Source organism: Stegodyphus dumicola, chromosome X2 (assembly GCF_044657685.1).
Source record: "Stegodyphus dumicola isolate Sdum_Otavi_A_Nest chromosome X2, ASM4465768v1".
Lineage (NCBI taxonomy): Eukaryota > Metazoa > Arthropoda > Arachnida > Araneae > Eresidae > Stegodyphus > Stegodyphus dumicola.
This window is the reverse complement of record NC_140781.1, coordinates 111,084,284-111,109,892: the sequence shown is the minus strand read 5'-3', so window position 1 is coordinate 111,109,892 and position 25,609 is coordinate 111,084,284. Positions and strand designations below refer to the sequence as shown.

Below are 25,609 nucleotides of genomic sequence, written 5' to 3'. Positions count from 1 at the left end.
TATTTTATTTTAGCTGAAACAGAAATGATTTGCTTAGTAAAGTATATAAAAAATTAGCTTAATTTTGTCAAAAACGCTGTATTTTGACTTTTGGTTTACGGATTAAAACGGTTTACTTCCTTTGTTATAATTTTTGTTGAAATGCAATATGATATATGAAAAACTTGCTCGATTTTCAGCAAAAATGTACCTAAAACAAAAGACAACCCGATTATTTAAATATTTTTCAGATAGACGGATAAGTTTCAGTTAGTTCGGAGTCTGTAATTTATACGTAATTAAATTTATGAAAAATTATTTTAATATACTAGTAGTTAGTTTACTAATTTAATATCTTATTATACTAGTAGTAGTTAATTTACTGTTTTCGGGATTTGCTATTATTCTCGTTTCTTGTACTGTCAATTTTCACCCTATCTAGTTTATGGTGGCCCACCAGCAACCAGTCGGTAAAGTAGCTGAACACTGATAGTTCAACTCAAATTCTTATTCATGTGAATGGGAAGGCTTCATACTTTTCTTCATGTGATTGCCACCCACTTCCTTTTAAAATGAGCGCCAGAACAATGGCATTCCTTCTCTTAGGAAGAGAGCCCTAGGATGCTTTACCATAATCCAATCCAATCCAATCTAGCTTATACAAACTTTCGTTATGCGAACAAATGGTTTAAATAAATGTGATTATTACTGAATCGTTCCGGTTTAGTGATTTGGTCTTGATTTAATTGGTTGTAGTCTTACCGATTTCCAGTTTTCAGTTTGTTTATTTTTTTAAAACTGAATATAGCAAAGCAAATCATTGGCTATCTGCCTAAGGGAAGGGGTGCCAGAGTGGAAGACTTTTTAAGGCCGCGAGTTTACAGAATTTGGTAACTGATAGTTCAATTTAACTTGCAGTTGTTATAAATATTAGTTCCAAGCCTCTAATTGATGTGAAAAATGAGTTTTAGACGTTAACTGCTTAATATCGCTGTGTTATACATTCCGCGAAATTGCGGTATTTTTGTTTTGTGTCATAGCTTAGTAAATTTAAGCTTAGTAAAGTATGTAAAAAAAAGATAAGTAGTGGAAAATGATTTTTAGCTCTTATTTAGTATTATGTTTTCTTTCTAAGCTACTGTTTTCTTTCTGGCAATTATTCCCCATGTTATGTAGACAAACTCAGGCCCTTAGATTTTGGATAGACCATCATGATTTAAGGTTAGATCTATAAAATTACCGGATATGATAAAAATATCCAGATAATAACACTTTTCTGCAGCAAGGAACTCCCTGTAGAAATTATGCATCTTCTGTAAAATTTAGACATTGCTTACGACGGAAGTTTATAATTAGTCATTTGTTACACGTAGATGAACATTTCGGAATGTCAGAAGTTTCATCAGAGACCATACAGAAAAAAGGCCAAGCTTAACAGTTTGAGGTCCCGCTAACGATTTGAAATGCTCTCAAGCAAGCACGAGTAGAGTGTTGGTTAGATTTATGGAATGTGACAAAGCACACTAGGGCTATTTGCCTAAAAAAAAGGAGCCTTCCTGAAGGATTTTTGAGGACACTTGACTAATATTCACGTTTCCACAGGAAGAAACCTGAAAACCACCCAGACCGTTCGTTAGCAGGGATTTAAATCATGTTCGAACTACCAGTTTTCCGCGGTCTAACTGATCGCTGCTAGTGGGCAGAGTAAAATGTTAAAAAAATTACTCTGATAATTTTGACCAAAAATTTCTAACTTATGTTTTGTAACTTCGATGTTAAATCTATTTAGAGCATGAGGAACAATTAAATTAAATTAAACGAATTATAATTTTAGCCCCAGACTTGGCTACTAAGCTTCTAAATGTCACCAGATTAAGTCAACGAATATCTCCGCATCTAATTAACATTTTGATATACTGCAAAAACTTTTTCTCATATAGTTAAATAAAAAATAAGATATACAACATATTTATATTATTTGTCCAAATAATTTCGACAAAATTATCATTTGTATAATGATGAATCTTTCCTATCCCATGACGATAATTTTTGATTAAGCACATTCCTTTGAAGTTTCGGATCTTGAATTAATAAAGCATTCTGACTGTCATATTTGTGTTCAGTGCACCAAGATACAGTTAGTCAATAAAGTCTGCGTACATCAAGAAAAGTAACATCAAATCCAAATTTTAAGGTGCGAAAAGGGTAGTTTCTTAAAGTTTTATTTTTTAAATATTTAGTTTCAATAAGGGACTTTGAAATTATTTAACTGTAATATTTTCATATCTAATAATTTATGCACACTAATTTTTAAAAGATAAGTGGCCAGAAATCAAAGCCAATAAAGTTTGCGTACAACGCGAAGGAGGCGGGGGATTTTTTATCTAACTTTTAAACTTCAAACTTGAGAATGCAAAGAAGGTTACACTTTCAAGGTCATTGACTTCCGAAGCGAATTTCATGTTGATTGGAAGTTGTTATTTCTATTTTCTTTGATGAAAATGACATCCAATAAAGAAATTCCTTTAGTTACGAGACAACTAATTAGCAAATTGGGAGATGAAGGTAAAACTCTTCGTTATATTGGTAAAACCATTGGAAAACCATTTTCTAGTTTGCAAAGAGTTATTCAAAACTATCTTGACACTGGTAGTCTTACTGTAAAACCAAGATGTGGGAGATCGAAGAAGCTAACGCAGAGAGAAGAAAGAAAAACTCTTTTACGAATTAAACAAAATCCTAAATTTTCTGCTGCAAGCATTGCAAAAGACATTTTTTTAACTAGCAACAAGGAAATTTCTCCTGAAACTGTACGAAAAGTGCTGCGAAAGGCCGATTATCATGGACGCAATCCTAGGTCTAAGCCATACATTTTCGAGACAAATAGAAAGAAAAGAATTGCTTTTGCCAAAACACATTTAAACTCTTCGCAGGACTTCTGGAACAATATAATTTGGTCAGATGAAAGTAAATTTACAATATTTAAAGTTAATGGCCACCCTATTGTATGGAGAAAACCAAGAACAAAACTGAATCTGAGAAATTTAAATCCAACTGTCAAACATGGAGCTGGCGGTGTGATAGTATGGGGGTGTATGTCGTCGAAAGGAGTTGGAAATTTTCACATTATTGATAAAATCATGGATAAGTATGTTTATCTGGATGTTCTGAAGAAAAATCTACGAGACAGTGCCCGAAATTTAAACCTCTCTAAAACCTTTATTTTCCAACAAGACAACGACCCGAAACATACAGCTAAAATTGTGAAGGAATATCTCCTCTATCACACTCCAATACAGTTGCGTACTCCTCCACAGTCACCAGACCTCAATCCAATCGAGCATTTGCGGGAAAAATTGGAGAAACGAATTCGAAAACACAATATTACGTCGTGAAATGAGCTAATTAGTAAATTGCAGGAAGAATGGGCGAAATTTACGTCGGATGAAACTGAAAAACTAGTTCAGTCAATGCCCAGACGTCTGCAAGCTGTTTTGAAGAATAAAGGATATCCTACAAAGTATTGAAGTAATGTAAAGAACTTATATTTTGCTTTTTTTTAAAACTGTACGCAGACTTATTGGAAGGAATTTCTGAGTTCTTTTGACAAAATATATTTTGAAAAATGTAAAAATGTTTTTATTTAAGCTTACAATTTTAGCTAATAGAAGAAAAAAATGCAATGATTAAAATATATTTTTCTATGCTTTAAGTGTTTTTTTAATTTCAAATTTAGTCTGTGCGCAGACTTTTGTGACTAACTGTAAGTAAAAATTGTTTGTTTTTATTTCGCATACCATTTGATAATTTTTCAGTGAAATTGGCGTTTGCAAAGTCATCGCTTCCGTGGAGGTCAAAAGCTAATACATGAAGAAAGAAATGAAAGAATATGTTATGAAGAAATGTCCTTTTAAGGCATTAAGAAGAGAGATGGTAGAACTAAATGTGATTGCTTAAAATATACTGCTTCTTAAATTAGGCTGAAAACAACGAAAGGCAAATTGCGTAAGACTTTCAGGCAGAAGCCAACCAAAGTGCAAGATGTTTTAAAAATTATGAGGTCGATAAGACTGGAGAAAAGCATTTTTAGCGACAAGATGTATGTTTGATATGCCTTACCACTGTCATCAAAAGATGCGTGTTTGGAGTGTTTGAAAAGGAATACACAATACTTTCAGTGAATTTTGTAGCCTCTTGTGTTTGATTATAGAGGGTCCACAGAGGATGTGTCATATGTACGGAAAAATGAATTCCAAAGTATTTTAAGATTTCTTTGAAAATTTTACGTTAATATTTATGGGACGGCAATTTCATTTTTAGCAAACTCAGCATCTTGTTCTTATCACACCTCTTATGCTCACAACTACATGGCTCAAATATAAATCAATGTGATTACATAGCCCAGTGGTCTCAGACTAGCGGCACACATTAATTCCCCGAAGAAATTTTATGCTGCTTGCAAATACTTTTTAAATAGGTGTTTGCTGCAAATACGGTGTAGTAATGATTTCGAGTTAATATAGTTATTCGAAGTTCATATTACCGTTAAAACAAGCATGAATAACGCACTAGAAAATCTACATATGATTCTAATTAATTTACAATTAAATCTTATTCAAAGATTTGAAAATAGTGATCGTCACCCAGACGGTATAGTGGTTAGGGAAGTCTGCTATGGTACCGAAGGGTCGGGGTTCGAATCCTGGGAGAAGACATGGATGTTTGTAGATGTATAGTGTCGGCACTCCGAATATGCGGCGAGCCGAAAGTTCTCTCGTATGGATTGGTGGGAGTGAAGAGGGATGGAAGACCCCCGGATCCCCCCCCCCCCCGGGGTGCTCTTCCTCAAAATTAGGGGTGGAAAATAGAAGTCCAACCTCTCTTCGGAGTAGGTGCTGGCAGCCATTGTTACATGTATTATAGACACGACAGCAACAACAAGATAATGATCTGATTAACTTTTATTCATACTTGTCAGGAAATAAATACGCTTAGTTATGAAATTTTGCACTAAAATTAGTTGCTTTGTTTGGGAATGCATTTCTATGGTGAGTGTTTTTCCATAGTTGAAAATTAATAAAAAAGAAACTGGTTAACGAGGGAGCATCTACAATCCTTGATGAAGATAATGTTTAGTAATTATTCTCTAAGACTGCAAACTTTGTTGGAATCGAAACGCCATCAAGTATCAAACTGTAGTAAGAAACAAAATTTGCGTTTATTTATATACATGTGAATTTTTAGTTATGCGTTGAAGAAAATTAAATAAACAACAAAAATAGACTAGGTTATCATTATTCTTTCTCCAGTTTTGACCCACTTGAAAAGTTTTCTCTGAAAGCGCAGAAAAATTTCATAATTAGTTTCAGTTTAAAAGTAAAAGGGAGATATTTAATGGTTATTCAAAGCTGTTGGAATTATTTGAAATAAAGGTGAGTCTAAAAGTTTAATATTTAGCTGTCACTATGTTTGAACTGCGAAGTGTAGGCAAAAAATTTCTTCCAGGTATCAAACCTTACATTTCAGACAGAAAAAAATGTAAATTTGAATTTTTCCCCTCTGTATTATTATTGTTTTTGTTTATGTGTTTTTGATAAATATATAATAAGAGAAGTTTAAAATTAGTTAATATATCTTTTTTTATTTTGGTGATAAAAAATTGCATTTTGTTATAAGAAAATCTGGCCCTTCAGCTATTTTTAGATTGCTCATTCGGTTCACGTGCAGTAGTTTGAGTTTGAGACCACTGACCTAACCGACAAATATATCTGATTTTAAATTGAAGGATATGAGCAAAATTCTAAAATACATCTTCAAAAATTTCCAGTGAAAGACAGGACGAAATTTACTTCTTGTCTGTAAATTATACTCCAAACTTTTACTTGCCTTATCAAATACTAATATAAAGACAAAAATGCATTGAAGTTACGCTGCTTTTTCTCTGATTAAATTTTACATTTATTTTCATATTATTATAACATTTTGAGCCCTGTTAAAAATTATTCCAGTTATATGAACGTTTTCAAACAACTGTCTTTTAAATAATTTTATACGCATTTTTGTTTGCAGAATTACATTGCGATTTATAAAGTATGCAGGTTAAGATGAAAGTAATTCAAATTTGGAAGCAAGTATTTTTTTCAAACAAATTAGAACAAATTAGAATTGCAAATCATTCAAAGATTTTCCTTTGATTATTCTAACTTTTCGAAGAAAATGGGGAAAGAAAATACTTGTGATTCTTCTTTACATATTAATGTACAAAATTTATTATCAGAATTCATTTATGTTCATTATAATTTCTCCTTTTTTGTTTTAATCAAATTCAAGTTTATTTTTTGTAATTTCAGTGATCAATTGCGAATTATTTTCTTCACACTATTTGAAGCATTTCTGTTAGTTGGTTCGCTATTTTCCAAGAAATTCCTTTCTACGAATTTCGGACATGCGTTTGAACTAAATAAGAAATAAAAGCTCAAAAAATTAAATAAAAGCACTGTTTATTTATTCAGTAAAGTCTTCTAAATTTAAGCATTTATTTGTCCCTATTTTGTGATAGATTTAAGCACATGACTGAAAGACTTTTCTCTTTGCCTGTCAGACAGACATGTCAGATATTGAACACTAATAATTTATAATGCAATGATTCATATAATTTTTGAAAACTGAAATATAAAATTAAATGAGATTGAAAAAAAACACCTTAACATATTAAAAAAAAGTAAACTCTGACTTGAAAGCCTAAAGCAATTTTGTATATCTGAGATGAGACTATTTCAGGCATCCAAAATCTATTTCTTTCGTCTTTATAAGAAAGAACAAAAAAGGACTTAATTTGCTTTCAAGTGTGGGCCAATGAGCATAAAAAAGTTCAATCATTGAAGCATTTGACGTAATCGACTGAATTCGAAGCAAGCCAAAACACTCAAGTATTTCTCATTATTTATTCATTTTTCTGCTATGAATAACAAAGCATGGGTAATCCGATCGATGTAGATATAATCATTTGAGCGTATTTTTATTTGCAACGAATCAATAGCAATGTCAGAATGAATGAACTCGAATTAAAAAAATGGTAACTCATTCGGAAAGAAATGCGACGAGGGCTTTGACATTTAAATTTCTAGAAACGGAAAAAATCTTTATTAGAATCATCAGCGCATCCCTGAAATATGCATGAAGGATATCCGACTGAAAGAAGAATATTATAATAAAATTTAAGCATCACGTCTTCTAATTGATAAGTAATGCATTTCGACAGTAAAATATTCTCCAATTCTTTTCAACAGAAATTCCTTTTCTTATTAAAAATTACCTTAATTTTGAATAAAAGAAATAAATGTATATGTATTCTTTAGACGGACTCAATTTAATGCTTTTGTCATCAAAAAAGTAATAAGACAATGATTTTTAACATCCTCAGATGAATTCAAAGACTGCATAGAATTTAAAGTTATCATCTGATAGAAACTGTTGCTGTCAGTTAAAGAAAAAGTATGCATGCCATTGCCGTTTATTAGATAATTATTCAATGATGAACTTGCGTATAAACGCAGAACTCCGTTTATCCGCATTGCTTGCTCTTCTCTCTAGACCAAGAAAATTTTATCTTGCAATTCAGTTAATTATATGCTTTTGATGTTTTAAGTATTTAAGTAGCATAGAAAGATAAAGCAGAAATTTAAATAATTTTAAGAAGCTATTTATATATTTATTCAGCTGAATGTATGAGAAATGAAAACAAGTCTACATTAATCAACAAATGCATAACTTATAAATATTTACCCATCCGCAAAAGGAAATAAAATAATTAAATTAATTACCAGTATTTTTTTGTCTTTAATAAGTAGCATAACAAATGCGGTCTGTTAACCTTTTGATGTGTGTCGCATTGTTCTTTGCATATAGTTTTTTATTCCTTATGATGCAATGCTAATTTTCTTTGGAGCGCAAAGCTATTTTTAATCCTTATAGTCTACGTTGTAACTAAACGGTAAATGATCAAACAAAATTCGCTCTATTGCACCGTAATAAACCCTTATTTGGTTAATAGAGAAAAAGCAACCCAATTATCCGTATAGGTTGTAACCCAGTTATTCCGAAAATCTGGAGCTTTTCTGCATTGTTTCATTTATATACCATAAAGCAAAGCTTAATTTTTGGCTATGGCATTTTGGGGGGGGGGGGGCTTTCGTATTCTACCGTCGACGCTCGAAAGTGCAGAGAACTTTTGTTTTTATTTCAATACTGTAAATAAATTAATACTTACCCAGTTCATATTTCACATATAAATAGGGAGATACTAATGGTGATATGTACTCGCAATAGGTAATCGCTCTACTTAATGAGAATTAAAACAACTTAAATTATCTGAAAAAGTGTTGCTCTAGAAGAATATTTAAGAACACCAAATTCTGTATTTTAATAGAATATGTATCAGAATCAATTATTAAACTAAAGAAAAGCTTACAAAGGCCATCTGCCTAAGTTCCATTCCAATTCAGACAGAGTGGACGTTAAGGGATAGAATCCAAAGACTTAGTATCCCTGTTTTCTTACAACCATCCTCAACAACGGAATTTCGAATAGACAGATTTTAAGTGCTTATTCTAACGAAACACTAAATATGGAAAAATAATAATAATCCAGGAACTGAAATACATTTATCTTTTCTGTTAAATAAATATTCAAATGACAGCCTAACTGCTGAAGAGGTATTTAGGTAATCTTGAAGTAAAAGGTGGGGAAAATCAGTTATGTTCTTATCGGGAATTGCAGAGTAGACCTCCATAGGTGTCCATTAAAGCGTGGAGGAAATATAAGATTCGAAGGTCAATTTTCGGGAATGATACATTTGGTATTTTTTTCTGTTTTAAAAAAACCTAATTGTCTCTAGAATTGTTGTGTTTCAGTTATCCAAACATATTTTCTACAGCACTGATACCAATTAGTCACAACAATATTACATACATTTCTTGGACATAGATAGATATTAGTTCATGGTACATCCGTATTAGTTACACGATATCATTTTTCTTCATATAATGGATTAGGTCGCATAATAATTACCTTACATTTATTTACGACATTTTGTTGGATTTAAACTTTCACATACATTGTGAAAAAAAGGACTTAAAAACTCACCTTTTTTAATAGCCTTTAAACTTAATTAAAAGATGGTTACTTTGTTCTGATAGAGTCAAAAATCTTCATTTTTTCCTCACCAAAGTCTTAAAGAATTTCTGTACATTGCTCTAACAACTTAAAGCCCTGGTGATAAAAGTAAAGTAATCAGTGATATTTTACGAGCTTTCGCCTCTCGACCTTATTTGAAACATCTTGCTTTATTTACTCAGCCAAAGTTTGACACAGACGGCTGTGAGAGACTTTCTTGAGCTTCCGGAGCGCGTCAAAGTGTCTGTTAAAAAAATCTCCTTTATCTTTCGGCATAAAGGACAGCTTGTCTTACAGCTTGAGCCTCTCATTCCGTAGGACCTGCGACAAACCTCTGCTCCGTCATTGTTCTTTGGATCTCTTTATTGTCTTGCTTTATTTATTCATTGGGCGGTAAACGGAATCCTTTAGAAATCCTCCAAAGGACAAAATCTTTTAACACTACAGCTTTCGTTGAAATAATTACTTCTCGCTAGTTTCATTTCGAAGATAATAAATCTTAATGATAGCACTGCCATTTTGAAAGCATCATCTCACTCCGAATGATAAATAAAGAGTTGAGATAAAAAGTTTCCTTAAGTTAGGTAATAATGCATATCTTGGAAAATGGAAATCTTTTCATGTTGCTGGCAGAGCGGCAAATTATTTATGGCTTGCAAAAAAACAAATTGTTATATATATATGTTTTAGGAAATGCAAATCATTGCTCGTGTTTTCCTGTTAAGGTGTGACTTCGAGTTTAATAACTTAGAAGGCACTGATAATTCCTTTTATACGCAGTCTCAAATGCTTGGAAATATTAAACCTGAACTTTATGTCAAACAACTCTTTCTCTCTCAATAAAAAGTTTTCAAATGTTTCTTTAAAATACTGTACAAAAACAGATTGCTTGAAAAGCCCATCAATCATGTAGTAAATTCAGAAACCACAGCGCAAAATAATGCACGCAAAAATGTATGTACTTCTTAAATCTTTGTAAAAACATAAAATGATCATGGAACTAAATTTTGAAAATTTAGGCTACTCCAACAGAAGTATAAAAACAACACAAGCGATTTACTGTACTGAAAGAAAAATGATTGATCACTTACTTGCTGTCATCGATGGAGACAGAATCCAAAACACAAGCAGCGTACTGTAGAGCATTTTGCAGAACTGATACAGGTATTTCTCCGTGCTGTAAGTGCCTAGCCAGTTCTCTAAGCCTGATAGAAACAGAAGCAGCATGAATAACACTTTTTAACACTTAAAAGATAAACTATATTGTTAACATATAAGAAAATGAAACGGGTTAAGAGTACTGGATATTGCATATTGTTGACTCTGAAACACAAAGATTTAAAATTAGGGTAAAGAAATTTTTTGAAAAACTAATCAGTCTGATCTTGCTGAAAATTTCACTTTATTCACGTACAATGTCTCAATGTTTATGGTTCATATTAATACATATTGTAAAAGGAAAGCTTTAACTTTTATTCAAAGATTAATTTTTATATTTCACTAACCCGTAAATAACGAAGCGTATTTTGGAAAGAAAGCGAAATAATGTTCCTTATTTATATTACTTTATTTGCATATTGTCCTTTTTAAGATAATATAATAGCTGTAAATTAAAACTTAAGCAAATACCTGATGTTCATACAGCATAGAATAGATGAGTGAAGAATCTAATTACATTAAGAATAATTTCTAATTTTTGTTTGGATTTTACTGAATTAAACTTTGCAAATGATTCAAGATAAAACTTCCACTAAATTAAAGCATTCTTTCGCTATACTCTCCTGCACGGAATATTTAGGAATTCAATTTTGCTGATAGGGATTTACAATATTTTTTGCATCAAGTACACGAAAGGGATATATTTACATAAATCATAGAATAAATATAGTTAGTAGTTGTATATCACTTTTAATCGATAGGATTTTCTCGTAAACATGTAAATATCCTTGTGAAGATAAATTAGTTGAAGAGAGAAGTAATACAAATGCATTTTAGATTTAGAGTTAAATAATCTCTTATGCATCATTATGCCTTCTTTAACATTTTGTAAAATATTTCTTTTAACGTGGAGGCCATCATGTTTCCTGTAAGTAATTTTTTTATAACTTTCCATACCTCAATAGGCATTACTAGTTTACGATACTCTTTATTTGTTATTTATTTCTCTTACTTTTAAGGAGGGTTTCTCTGTTCACTAATGTATAAAATTTTAGAGAAAGGGAACATATTTCAGTTGTGCAGTAGTTCAGGTATTCTGCTGCAGCTAGGAAAATATTTATTGCAATTTGGAAAAAGGTTTGGAACGATGTTCAAAAATTGAGAAAGGACGGGCTCTAACAACATGAAATAATGAACTTATACCTGTTTTACACAAAACATATCGCTTCTCTAAATAATTGGAAGGCGAAGGGAGCTACATGGCATTTACAAGCACGTTTTTTCGTGAAGGAATTTTGCGGTTTCGATTCAAACCACACGTATTGGAATCAAATCTTTTCTATGAAATCAGAAAATTATTGGTGCGTTGCGGTTTCGAAAGCTAGAAATTTCTGTTCGGGGAAAAATCTTGGACAGAATGAGATATCGAACTTTTCTTTTTTAACTGAAGTCCCTTGCATATAAATGGAGCTTAAATTTGTTATGAGAGACACGCTGAAATTTCTTTTGGAATTTTCCTGCTTAAGATTGAGCTTGAAAATTTCTATTGTAGATGAAAATAAAAACTGAGAAATACGCATGTAAAACTTCAGTGAAATAATGGATGATCTTGAGCAAAAATAATACGAGTAATTTATAACAACCTTCCAAGGTAGGAAAATGCATTTAATTGTGAAAGCCTTAGAGGAAATTAAAAGAAATTTAAAAAAGACTAATGATATACAATAGTTATGCATTATTCAGCAGTGCTGTTTACTCAAGTTTACTGCTTTTCATTTAGCAGGAAGCTTCAAGAGAAGTTTCATATCTTCCTTTGGACAATATATTAGAACTGCCTAAGTAAACTTACAATAAAAAATAAAAGTAAAAATATTTATTGTGCTCAAATTGTAGCATAGCAACTAAATATACTGATATAGAAATGAAATATTGTAGAACTTTCGAAACGTTAATGGACCCGGCTCAGTTTTCAATCCTTTTTGAAAGAAAGTGTAACAGCATAGCGCTCACCCTCATATATTAATATGTTTTTCGTCTGTTTACGGTTTTTGTGCTAAATGATTTTGAAAGTAAAATACGAAACCACTTAAAAATCGGGTTATGATTTCTGATTCGAAATTATTTAGTTTGTCATTATTTCTGTACGTTTTCAAAAGCTGTTTGTTCTGAAATTTTATGTCTCTGTTTGTATTATATACAAAATTAAAAAAAAAAAAAAAACGTTTTTTTGAAACTACCTGACAAACAAAATACTGTCATTAGTTTTACATATGTATATTGTTTAATTATAAAGCTATATCATAAATATGAAAGTATATGTCGAAGCTTACGTTTTAAAAATACGTTTACGTTACGTCGAAGCTTACGTTTTTAAGAAGCTGACGTTTTAAAAATCTATAGTGTTTTAACCTAAGTATGTAAAAAGAAAATTTTTAATGCTTTAAAGAACAGAAGATAGTTATACGGCAATGCCTAACATTTTGGTGAATGACTGATTATGGCAAAGCGCGGCTAGTTTTATCTGCCTTAAGAAGAATGAATTTTCTTCCTGACTTTCTGAAGATGCCTGGCTCGTGATCTTTTATATATGTAAAAGAAAACACTTATCATTTTTTCTATAGTCTTTATTAACGACTGGCGTAACTACAGAATTATGGAAATAAATTAGGGCTAATTAATTTAAGGCTAAGTGTTTAAATATTAAGAACAAAAATATGGATAGGTTACTTTCCGACGAAACTATGTTTATTGGATTAGATGAAAGTCATAAAAGCTGACTGAGTTAATTAGGACTTTTAGAATTAGTAAGTTATAAAAATTAACGAAACATGCTTAATTATGTGGAAATATAGTAATTTTCTCTTTCGTTTGTTTAAGGAAAGTACAATAATAAATAAAAAATCACATAATTGTATCATAATTATTGCAAGACCAAGTCAAGACATTTCAGTTTATGTTTCGATATAATTTCATTATGAACAGCTTCAAGCTCTTATTGGAGACCAAACAATGGAAAGTCACTGGTTGTCTCCCTAGAAGGAAAGAACTACGACTTGCGGGGAAAAATAGAAAAGGACTACAAAAAAATTAATTACATGCCTGGTACTCAATTCCTTCAAGTAACAGGTCAAGTGTTAATGGCCCTTAAGAAGCTAAGGCTGAGACAAGGACGTAAGTATTGTTTAATTATTGGATCCTCATGATCCAATACTTAAACAGGATGGGCAACTGCGGTACATGGATGACCTTAGACATTTCTTTATTTTCAATTAATATAATCGAAAATTTGAGCATTTTAAGATAAGTATAAAATTTAAATATTTAAAATTTTCGCATATGCAAATAGAAGACATAGCATATTTTCAGTAAGAATTTAATTTTTTTAAAACTTGAGTCACGCTTAGTTCGCCGCAATGTTTTTTTCAGCTTGTTTCTGCAGCATACTGCTAAAATACGTTTATATTTAGTACAAGCCGCCCAAGTGTGAGAAGAAAAGCGAAAAGAACAATAGTTCATAATAATTTTAATTATATAATAATTGAATCAACCTGACATAAAAAGGCGATAATGCTAATTATAATTATGCAGTAATGGAATCGAATTAAAAAATATTTTTTATCACGGTCACTGGATATTGTTATGTGTGTAAAGAAAGCTGTGAATTTAAAAAGAATTCTTTTATATAATAATAATTTAAAGTTCTTTTCTGTATAAGGCTCCTTATGCTTAATGTTTAAAAATTTAAAATTACTTTGAGTTTGAGATAACGAATGTGTAGCTGAATGATTTGGCGTTTTGTGGAATTTGGCATTTGAATGCGTATAAAAAAATTCTAGTTTGATCTGATTAAAACTTCAGAGTATCAAAAGACACTGAACTAAAATCTATTCTAAGAAAACTTTATATGATTATCAAAAAACTACATTTATATTTAGAAAAAAGCAGTTATCTCTCTAATGACAGTCTATAAAATATATATCCAGGAAATGAGTTATCCAGACAAGTACCTTTCATTAGCATAATTAAGGGATTTTAAAGTATAACATAATTTGAGCGAAATTTAATTTGATATTTTCAGACGACATAGGCTATTTCCTAGACATTCAATATCTGGAAATTTTCCATCATGTAAATTTGTTTCAAATTTCCACAACCACAAGCGACGTATTATATTATGGCGATTTCAACGATTATATTTCTTCTCAGACTCAGTTACTGGCTGTTGAACTGGCCTGCAGCTTAGAGGTTTCGTAATTTTCCTCATGTTGCTAAAGCTCATGTTCGAAATTCCTCCTCGAAAGTATCCGTCCACCATTACGTGAGCTAGATGTGGCATAGATAAATTTACGATTGGTTAACTGATTGGTATATTGTAACAAAAGTACAAATTTATCAAAATATTTCAGCAACTCTTTGTTTTTGCTTTAGTATTATAGAAAATCTTATTAAAGATATATAGTCTTAGTTTATGATAGATGCTTTATGTGAAATTGAATCTTGGATGAAATTTTTGTTGAGATAATAGAGAAAGACAATTTTTTAAAGAAATGTACGTTCACTTATGAAAACGTTTTCTCAATGATTTAGAATTTTTTCAATTTTAAATTTTAGTATCTGAGGAATTTCTATTGATAAAAAACAAAACAATCAGAAAATCGATTTCACGACTGAAATGCAAACAATAAGAAAGAAAAGAAAAATAACTTACTATTAGCTGTTTATCATGGCCGTCATAATATACAGAGAAAATCAAAGAGAAACCATCGCAGAGTAGAACCATTCAAACCCAAACGGAATCCAGTGATTATAAGGATTGATAATTTTAGAAGCTTATAATGTATTTTTCCCGCCTTCTTAGCATGCCTTCGTAGTGTAGTGGTCGGCACGCTCGGCGGGTTTTCGAGAGGCCCGTTGTTCAAGTCCCGGAGAAAACGTGGCCACTTTTTCACATATCTAACTTTAAAAAATACCTAATGTCTCTACGAGCTCATTCGCATTTTCTTCTTTACGATATTTCTACACTTAAACACAGTACTAATATTCCTTACGTAATGTAACCATCAATCCTTAAGGATGCATGAATGCTTTCTTACCAGCGACACAGGAAGCTTGATTTGAAAGATTCAGTAAAAGATTCTGTGCTAAGTATTAGTGCTACTTAATAAAGAAGACAGAAAACAGTGTATTAACTTTAAATTCTCTTTCTGTGTTAGATTTTTTTATGTTCGTAGAAAGTTGTTTCTTAAATCCGCATTAAGCTTAAGTCATAATTTAGTATCCTTAAGAGCTTTCGGAGGCTAAAGCAAAAGTTCTTCCTAATTGGAGAAGGTTCTAGAGATCTGGTCAAGAGCAATGAAAACATTCAAGAAGAAAGATAAACACGAAAGATACATTTTTAAGTCTTTTAGCCTAATTAAATTTATTTGCCACAATGCATTCATTTGGGCATTTTTGAACATCAGTATTACACCTTGCGCATGTTGACTTTCTTGCTGTCATTTTCTGTACTATTAAAACGAAAGGAGTTCCTTTTTATACTAGTTAAAGGGGTGGTTTTCACGGTAATAAACGAAAATGTTTCTTGGTGTTTAAATTCATATTGTGATAACAGTTCCTATTTATTGAATCGATATATCTATATTCTTAAGTCTTCTTAAGTTTTTTGAACTTATTGTTAACTTATTGTGAGGAATAGTGGAGTATTATATTTACATAGTAACGAAATTTATTTATTTTAAAAGTACATTTAAGGTACTATTCAAATACATTTGAAAATAATTCTCAATATGAGGTAAGCTAAGCTAGAAAGCAAAGGAAACCTTTTTAATAAATTCCGTTATATTTAAACTACATCAGTTTGCAGATTTTTGGCTATACTGCAACACCTGTTTTGTGAAAGCATAAGGTATTAATATTTCTACAGGCGATCTTGAGAGAGTGGTCTTTTATGCACTGAAAGGATTTTAATTATTTGGACCGCATATTGCTTATTTATCTTAATTCAACTCTGAAATCTGTAACTCTATCTTTTCTTGGTTAAGGTTATGTGCTTTTCCTAGTATAACTGTTTTTGCCGTTTGAAGGAAAATGAAAGAAACATATAAATATTCAAAACAGATAAAAATAATATAAATATTCATCCTGAATTTCTTATACAAAATCTAATTAACTGGAATAATGTAAGAAACCTTTTAAATTATTTGCGAGCCTTTTACTAACGGAAATATTTCAGAAAAAAAAACTGAGGATTTTAAAAGAAGTGTCATATCAAGTTATAATAGGTATGTTTTATTTACTTATTTATTGGAGCACACTAAATGCTCACAAACAGGAAAATGTTTTTCCGTGCTACGTTGATTATGACGTCTCCCTTTTATCAGTGAAAGTTTGTTAATGTGGATAACTTAATGTAATTAAAGCTGGAGAAAATGTTGAATTCATGCTTTTTGTTTACGACTGAGTTGCGATAAAAATTATCTCGAAAGAATTTGTCCAGATTAATCCGTAAGATTAAATAACCAACTTAGAGAAAAGATACAAAATTATAAAGCTGGTAAATTGTTTCATTAATCTTGTTTTGTATCTGTTCATTGCTAGTTGTCGAGATACTCTAATATGCAATATCATATGAATAATTATATGACTCAGTCAACTTTCATGAAATATTTATCACATTGTTATGCATTTTATCAAAAAGGTTATTTGATACTCGGATGTATCTATTAATTTACATAAATATCATTTAGCTAAATTAAATTTACTATTCTTCTTTTATTAACCATAACTTAAAAAATTATTTACAGAAGAATTTAATATGTGGAAACAATTTAACAAAAAGTGAGAACTCCAGCTCGAACAACGCTGAAACAGAATTAAATATAAATGTGTGATGTAACCAATATGTATACAAGAATCATCCTTAGTTAAGAACTTATTCAACGAAATAGATTAAAGGGAAACGTGAAATTTTCTGATATATTATTTCAAATGGATGGTTTGCTTTGTTAGTTAAAAAAAATCACGTAGTTCATTTAGCCTAAGAGAAAGGAAACTTTAGAGGAAGGCTTTCTAAGTGGCACTAGCTCATATTCACTTTACTCATTGGGATGACAACGAAAGACGCCAGTCTTTTCTCCAGGGTTTGAGCCCGAATTGAACTACCAGTATTGTAAAAGTTCACCCACTGTATGTTTCTAAGCCTTCATTGTTCTCAGCATAACTGGAACTTGTTTCTAAAACCTGTGCCTGGGTCAACTTACCAAACTACCTGCTTTGGTTCCTTTAAATGACTGTCAAATATTTTTTTGAAGCTTTATAACTTAAATAAAATTCTTAAGCTGTTATTAAATTGAAAAATGCAAAAGATGTGTACCTATAACTTGTCTATTAAATAATCATTAAGAGATATTATATTATTATTTAAAATTAGTTATTTATCGTTACTATGTCTGAAATTCACATTATAGAAACCGAATTTATCTTGAATCTGTTCGAACCGACTTGCAGGCTTTTGCACCAAATTCTAGTAACGAAATCACGATATCATCATAAAGGAAAAATTAGATTTTAAGGCTAAAAATTAAAGTCTTCACAAAAATTACGTTTATATCTTTTTCACTGAATGACACCTTAACAGATTAGAAAAGAGTGAAATTCATGTTCTTATGATTATTAAAGAAATAATATTCAGGTTAATGTGTCTTCAAGTACTCCAGGTAGGTACTTGAATTATGTTAAATATACGTGTTTAAAAGTGAAGTCCATTTGATAGCAGGCCCACCAGCAACTGAGCGATAAGATCATTGGACATTTGTAGTTTGACCCTCGTTCAGTCTCCCAGCAAAAAGGGAGTGGCTGCATAGAAGGTTTTGTGCCTTTCTAAAAATGTAATGAGAATACTAGTCAGTTCACTCTAAAAATCCTCCAAGAAGGTTTCCCTTCCCTTAGGCAGATAGCCCCTGTGAGCTTTAATTTAATCAATTCATGTAACCTAATCTTATAGTGGTGCGGGCCTTTGGTATGAGAAATAAATACATCATATGGGTCTATTTTAGGTGAACTTATATGATTTGCCAAGAGGTTGAAGGGATAATAATGGTATTAAAATTCCCAGGAATTTTTTTCTCACTTGTGAGTAATGTAAAATATTTTATAAACAAAATTATATATAATGTAAAATATTTTATAAATAATATGACATATTTTATAAACAAAATCTGCCTTGTTAAGTTAAATATATTCTGGTAATATCCTTCCACTATTTGTTTGATTTTCCAGTAAGAAGTCTTGTATAATATTTGTATGAAAAGTGTGTTGTTATATGGGTCAAAACACAGAACTATTGATGAAATGAGCAAAAATAAATTATGAAATTTATTTGATTCGAAACCTTTTCGCTGCTTTGTTGCATGCTTCCATAGTATCCACTGGTGGAAGACGATTCTCTGATTGGTCCAAACTGTCGGTTTCTTGAGCTCTACATCGTTGCAGTTGTCCCGCACGAGGGCTCGATCTTCGGATCACCATAGGCGGTGTTCCATTTCCAGTTTTCTCGCGATTAGCTGAAAGACACAAAAGGGAATTTTAAATTATTTAAAATTTACAACAATCTCGAAACATCTCATTATATGTGCAAGCATTCCAAAATATAGGTAAACTTATAGATTTTAAGTACCATATTTATAACGCCGTTATTGAAAGAATTTTATTTAGTTATGCTTGGTAGCATCATATATAAAAAATAATCGACTAATTTCATAGTATTAATTGCATGGTTACGTGATAATCGATTAAGTATATAATACAGATTGAAAATATTGACTGAAATGATATTAAACTCTGAGCTCTTAACAGATCTGTGGACATTTAATCATTTCTCATATTTCATTTGCCTGTTCCACTCACCATTTTTCATTGAACGTTTAAGTACAGTTAATATATTTTAAGTAATTTATCAGACTGAGCAGCACTATGAAAAAAACTAAATACGTTTAAAAAATTTCAAGTTCATAAACTTCACTTAGTTTTGTGTTCAGGAATAAGTCTTCGCTTTTAACTTTCTGTTCAGGAGTAAGTATTCCCTTTTACTTTTTTATAACTTACACGACTGTGACTGGTCATCACTCGTATTGCCCTCCGACTGAGATATTTGTCATACGAAGTTTAGATGTCAACTCCTCGGAAAATTCTAGGGCTATGATAGTGAGATGAGCATCACTTTGAGCAATCAGGGAAAGACAAAATTGTAACTGCGTTGTATGAAAAAAGTTAAATTGAAACTTGGGCGTAAGCTGATATAGGAGGCATATCATCTAAACATATGGACAGCTGATAAAAAATAATAAAATTAAAAAATATATATCAGTACAGAACTATGTTACAAAGCAGAATATAGGTAATAGCGTTGAGTACAGCCCGGGAGTATGCCGCCATACTCGTACTGCTGCGGGAAACTTAGGCTGTGGACGTGTTTGGGGCAACCTGCATATGGCTTTACATGGCTGACAGGCAGCTATGTCATGACTGTACAAATATAACTGCATAAAAGCAACTGAACAATAATTTTATAATGACAGTTACACCTCTTTCGAAAAGTCAATATTTCAAATGCAGATTTAATCTACAGCAGTTTTTCAGCGTGATCTTGATCGTGTTCATGTGAGTATTTTAAACATGTTGAGTACAAGAATACTACATTACGTTTCAAGCCCGGTATATCGATGGTATATGCCAAATGAGTACCTCAACTATTGAAGGCAAAAATAAACGTTCTAATTATTTTAGAGAACAACTTTTGTTGGTAAATACTGATGGAGGTAAGTTTTATTCAAACGAAAGAAGATAGCACGGCGTGGAATCATACTGGGACATTCAAAATCCACATGCTCAAAATACTAGGTTTCTGTTGTGAAGATTGTTTCGGCTTTTTGAAATAAAGAAATGCCATTGCTTCATCGATTATTTGCCACGTAACTTTGCGATAGCAGATGGTTTCTATACAAATTTATTCGCATAATTAAAACAATCAATAAAAGCAAAATATCGTGGCTAACTTAGAAACAAAAACCGTTCCTTTTGCTTGGCAACTTACTCGTCAAAAGGCTATTCCTCAACAAAGCTTAAACTTCTCAGGCTTGCTACTGAGCAGTGCGAATAACAGTTTTCTCCATTCACCATCTTCCCCATATATGATTCAAAATGACTTCACTTGTGTTAAAAACAGAAACAGCACTTTCATGATTCAAACTACAGTGAGGGGGAAATAAACTACACCGTTCAGAAATGGTTTCAGGATTGTAACAAAACACTTATTCCTGTTTGAGTTTGGTGCTGAAGTAATGGAAATAGTAAGTGAATTGAAATAAATGGATTACATAAATTATAACAAAGTATGTTCTGAAATCAAGGGTAACTGCATAGAAAACTTCATTTTTAAGTCTTTCTCAAGTCATTTTTGACGACTCTCGCTTAAAAGTGTGTTAGCTTAAAACTTATTGAACTATATATATATATATATATGTATATACAATCCATAGGTCTTATAACATATCAAAGGCCGAGAGTTAAAATCTCTGAACACTGGTAGTTCATACCTGCGTTTAAACCCCGGCGAGCGGAAAGGCTGTATTTGAGATTTCGTGATTTTACTGTTACGTAACGTGAATACTAATCAGTTTCCCTTAAAAGATCTTGCATGAAGGCAGTCCCTTCCTTCAAATAACCCTTGGCTACTTTGCCATAACCTAAATAGTGAAATTTAGTTCATCGACAACAGATCTTATTTTATAGAGTCTATATGTATTCTTTGGTAGCATGCACCCTGAACTCTACGTTAAAGATGAAGCAGCCAATTCTAGCTATGCCTTTAAGAATAAATACTGCAAAAGAAAGATTGAAATAAAATTTTTATTTAAAACTAAGTTAAAGCAGATGCACGCACTTCGTGCCCACAAATCACCGCCACTTATGGCTACGTAACAGAAAAATAAGAATGTAACAAATCACTAGTTTAATTAAGAAATTCTAATGACAGGTTCCTTAGCTTAAATTAACGCTAAATCGGTTGCACACAGCAAAGCCGAGCCGAGAAATATCAGTATAAACTGAAAGGTGTGGGACACCGAACTAAAGAGTTAATTTTAAACTCGCAGCATAAACATCGGAACTAAGTCCACTACTACTCTTGAACTTCAGCTTCAATACTGCTTCGGAAACACGTTGAGGAATTTGCATCTAACTCGTACAAAATTTACATTCCAGGCAGGAAACTAAAATGAGGAGGAAAAGGAAAGAAAGCTAAAAATAACTGGTTAGAAAAAATAAATCCTTACAATTTCAGGCCCAGGTCAGCCTGCCTCTTGCAGAACTTTAGGTACAAACATTGTGTGAAAACAAATACATTCTAATTATAAGTAAGAAATAAAATAAAAACGACACAATTTTACACATGAGCTAAACGTATATAAATTAAGGTTCTACATATAGATATTCACTGATTATTTTATATCTTCTTTCGAAGAACCGATTATCGAGGTACCTGGAAAACAACATTTTGGAAATCAAGGAAATCTGAAAAAGGAATTTGAAAGAATACTGCATAAGAGTGCTAGTCATATATCCTCACAATTTTCTTAATTTTATTTGCTCATCTGTGGCATCTTAGCAGCTATTGTTTTTTAATCACCTAAAAATACGTAGTGATAAAAATTCCTATATATTTTTTATTTCAAATTAATACAGGTTCAAGACTGGAAAATCTTTTTTGTTAGATTATAGAATAAAAAATTTGGGGGTATAAGATCTAATATGTTTGGCTATCATAAAATGGTATCTAGATCTACTTGAGAGGGTACCTTTCGAATTCTTGCACAGGCGTGAAGATGAACACAACAGGAAAAGGGTGTAAAAGACCCTTTAACCGCTGTAGGACTTTCACTAGTGATCTTCTGAATGTTAGAATTTTCTTCACAACTGTGCAAGAATTCGAAAAGTATGCCTTTAAGTAGATCTAGATACCATTTTATGATAACCAAGTATATTAGATCTCATACCCTCTCTATTGACCTAAAATTTTATATTCTATAATCTATATATAAGAAGGTTTGCCAGTTTTGAACGTTCATTAATTTGAAAAAAAAATGTGTAAGAATTCTTATCACTATATATTTTTAGATGACGTCTCATCTAAAAATAACAGTAACTGCTAAGATGCCACAGATGAGCAAATAAAATTAAGAAAATTCTAAGACTATTTGACGAGCACTCTTATGCAGTATTCTTTAAAAAAAATTTTCGGATTTCCTCCAGTTTCAAAATTTTGTTTTCCAAGTACCTCGATGATCGGTTTTTGGAAAGAAAATATTAAATAATAAGTGAATGTCTGAGTGTAGAACCTTAATTTATATATGTTTAATTCATGTGTGAATTTGTGCCGTTTATATTTTATTTCTTGTTTACAATTAGAAATTATTTGTTTTTAGACGTTGTTTATTTGCAGAATTGTTTGCTTTTAACGAAGAGGGACCTGTACTCGTTTTTCCTCGAAATCGATTGAGATCTTGACATAAATATGAGCCAAACTCAAGGCTGTTGAGTTGCTAATTTGATGACATTTTATTTATCACAAACTATTTAACAGATGTCACGGACTATTGTGCTTACAATCAAAACACCGTCCACTTGTGGTGAGAACGTAACCGATAATGTAACAATAAATTTAAAGGTAAAGATATAGTGGTAAACTACACAATTAAATTTAATGTAACAGGCTGACTCAGAAACCTTCGTCGGTGATATATTAACTAGACGCCCAGGATGCGTTGCCGCTGCTGAGATTAGCAGCTGGAGAACAAACTAGCAAACATGAGTTTAACTAGCGAAATCACGCTTTGTCTAACATTTTCGTTCCACTAGTTTAAATACTTTCGTCCACCCACTTAATTTGCATCCTGGCGAGGAAATGTGAGGGAGAATAACAGAATTTAGGAAAGGCTCACAAATTAAAGTAACTATTAGTAAAACATAATAGAGCCATAAAAGGGAGAATTAAATGCAGTTTATATATAATTTGAATTGCTTAGGGAATGAAAAAAAGTCAGTCACTTAGATCTACCAATATTTTTTCTATACTTAAGGAGAAATTACATACACGCACACATATTTATAAAAAATCATGTAACCAAAGCCTGTTTTTAGCTTAGTAAAAATAAATTATACATGGAGAAGTCTAATTCTTTGTCGCAATGTTTAGAAATATATATATATAGAGAGAGATGTATATATTTTTCACGCGAACAAACAAACGCATAGTTTTGTTAAAAGACAGTAAAGCTTTCAGATGGCTAGAACAGAAGTGCTAGTGTTCTTGCCACTGGTGTAAGTCCTGCAGCGGTTATCACAATAACTCTGTTGGGAGAAATTCACCGCAATGAAAAAATTACAAACTCGCAAACCGACTGCAATACCAGAATAAGATAGAATATTATATTGCTACTTTTAGTTTAGCGGAAAACCTGTCTCCGCGGAATTCCTGTGAGTGCAACTCCATTCATTCTACTGAACAAGCTCTCCTCCAAAATACCCGCGAGGCTACTTCGCTTCTGATATACTATTCCCCATCCTTCTCCCCTCTGTACCGTAACATCACCTTTATATACCAAGATCTTCCGAAAGAAACATGACTTCTGGGAAAGCTATTCGTTACATTGGCGATAAGGTGAGGTAGCGAAGTACCTAAAGGACAGGATGAAGAAACGGAACTTCAGTTTATCTAAGAATAATAAAATAATGCTATGAAGCGTTGAATCAGAATATAAAACTGTAAATTAGTCTATATTATCAGAATCACCTATTATTTTGAGCAAAACATCTCAAGCAGCAGGAATTTCGTTTTGTTATAAACACATGTATAAAATTTTATCATAAGAAATGAACTCGTCTTTTTTGAGTTGTTTAGAAAAGCAGTTAAAATTTTATTTTGCTCTGTTCTAGTTTATTGATTATTACTTTGCTTTATTGTTAATATTATGGTATTGATTATTATTTCACTGTTGTATTATTGATTATTACTTTACTTTTCGTACTAGTTTATTGATACACGCCGCACATGAGAAGTATTAATTTTAAATGCGCATAAAAGAGGTGTAGCGCGGGTGAAAGTTATAGAAAAGCAAACTTATAGCTGTAGCAGATGTGTGTTGCTGTTATTAATATTATATTTTTTAAGAACTAAAATTAGTATTTTGTTAATTCTTCTGTATATATACATATGTGCGTGTGTACGATAAAACTAAAACATTTAAACCCATCCCATACACAATCTAGAACATACCATTAGATATAGTAAAATCGAGAAACAGTAATTAATTGCATGAAAAGATGAAAACAGTTTACACCAAAATGAGAACAGTAAAAGAATAAATAAAATCTAGAGCATAAGCAGCTTAGATTTATAATTTAATTAAAAAATAAAAAAAATTATATTAAAAAAATTATACTATCCTGAAAAATGTAAAGAACTACCGTAACCTCAAAATATTTATTAATTAAGTAAACGTAATTAATATTAAGCAAAGCAGAAGGGAAACATACCAAACTGAAACATGAAATTAGCAAAACAACAACCTTGCGTTTAATGTAGACTTAGTCAAGAACTCAGTCGATTTCGAGGGCAAAAAGATATAGGTCTCTTTTCATCTTTGCTCCTGATGAAGAGGGATCTGTACCTGTTTGCCCTTCAAATCGATTGAGTTCTTAACTGAATCTACCCCAGATACAAGACTGTTGCTTTGCTAATATATAAGGTGAAGCAGTTTTAAATGAAAGAAATTTTCCATAAATTTAAAAAAAAATTCATGACAAAGTGCAATTATTATGAATAATTAATTAGTTTGTCATAATATTTTTAGAAAATTTACTTTGATTTTTAAAAAAATATTTTGATTCAAAAATTTATGGAAAAATCCTTTTATTTATAATTGCTTAGTTATAAGGTATTTCTCCCGCCTTCCTAGCGTGCCTTCGTGGTGTAGTGGTCAGCACACTGAGCTGGTATTTCAGAGATCCTTCTCTGAAAATTGCCTGGTTATAATTTATTTTAGTTAAATGTATATATATATATATATATATACACACACACCTATTGATATATTGCATTTCAGAGTATGCACGTATACACACATAAACGCACTAAAATGGAAAGCATATATATCAGTGACGTTTTATTAAAAGTGTTAATCTGGAATATTTCTAAATTTTTTTTATATATTAGTGTAATGCAATCTATAATAAAGATGCTAAT

At 31.4% G+C, this 25,609-nt stretch overlaps 1 protein-coding gene across 8 annotated transcripts in view; it reads right to left on the bottom strand.

Annotated features, from left to right (window-relative positions):
* The window catches only part of LOC118191362 (dual specificity calcium/calmodulin-dependent 3',5'-cyclic nucleotide phosphodiesterase 1-like), a 264,033-nt gene that overhangs the window by 123,194 nt on the left and 115,230 nt on the right, over window positions 1-25,609 (bottom strand). For all 8 annotated transcript variants that reach the window (XR_015039257.1, XR_015039258.1, XR_015039259.1 and 5 more), the window contains 2 exons: window positions 18,701-18,872; window positions 10,245-10,358 (listed from right to left, as the gene is read on the bottom strand). Coding sequence is in view for 5 of the 8 variants with exons in the window: in XM_085810066.1 (XP_085666192.1) it covers window positions 10,245-10,358; window positions 18,701-18,872 (286 nt within the window). In the remaining 3 variants the exon portion in view is untranslated. The remainder of the gene's footprint in view (window positions 1-10,244; window positions 10,359-18,700; window positions 18,873-25,609) is intronic.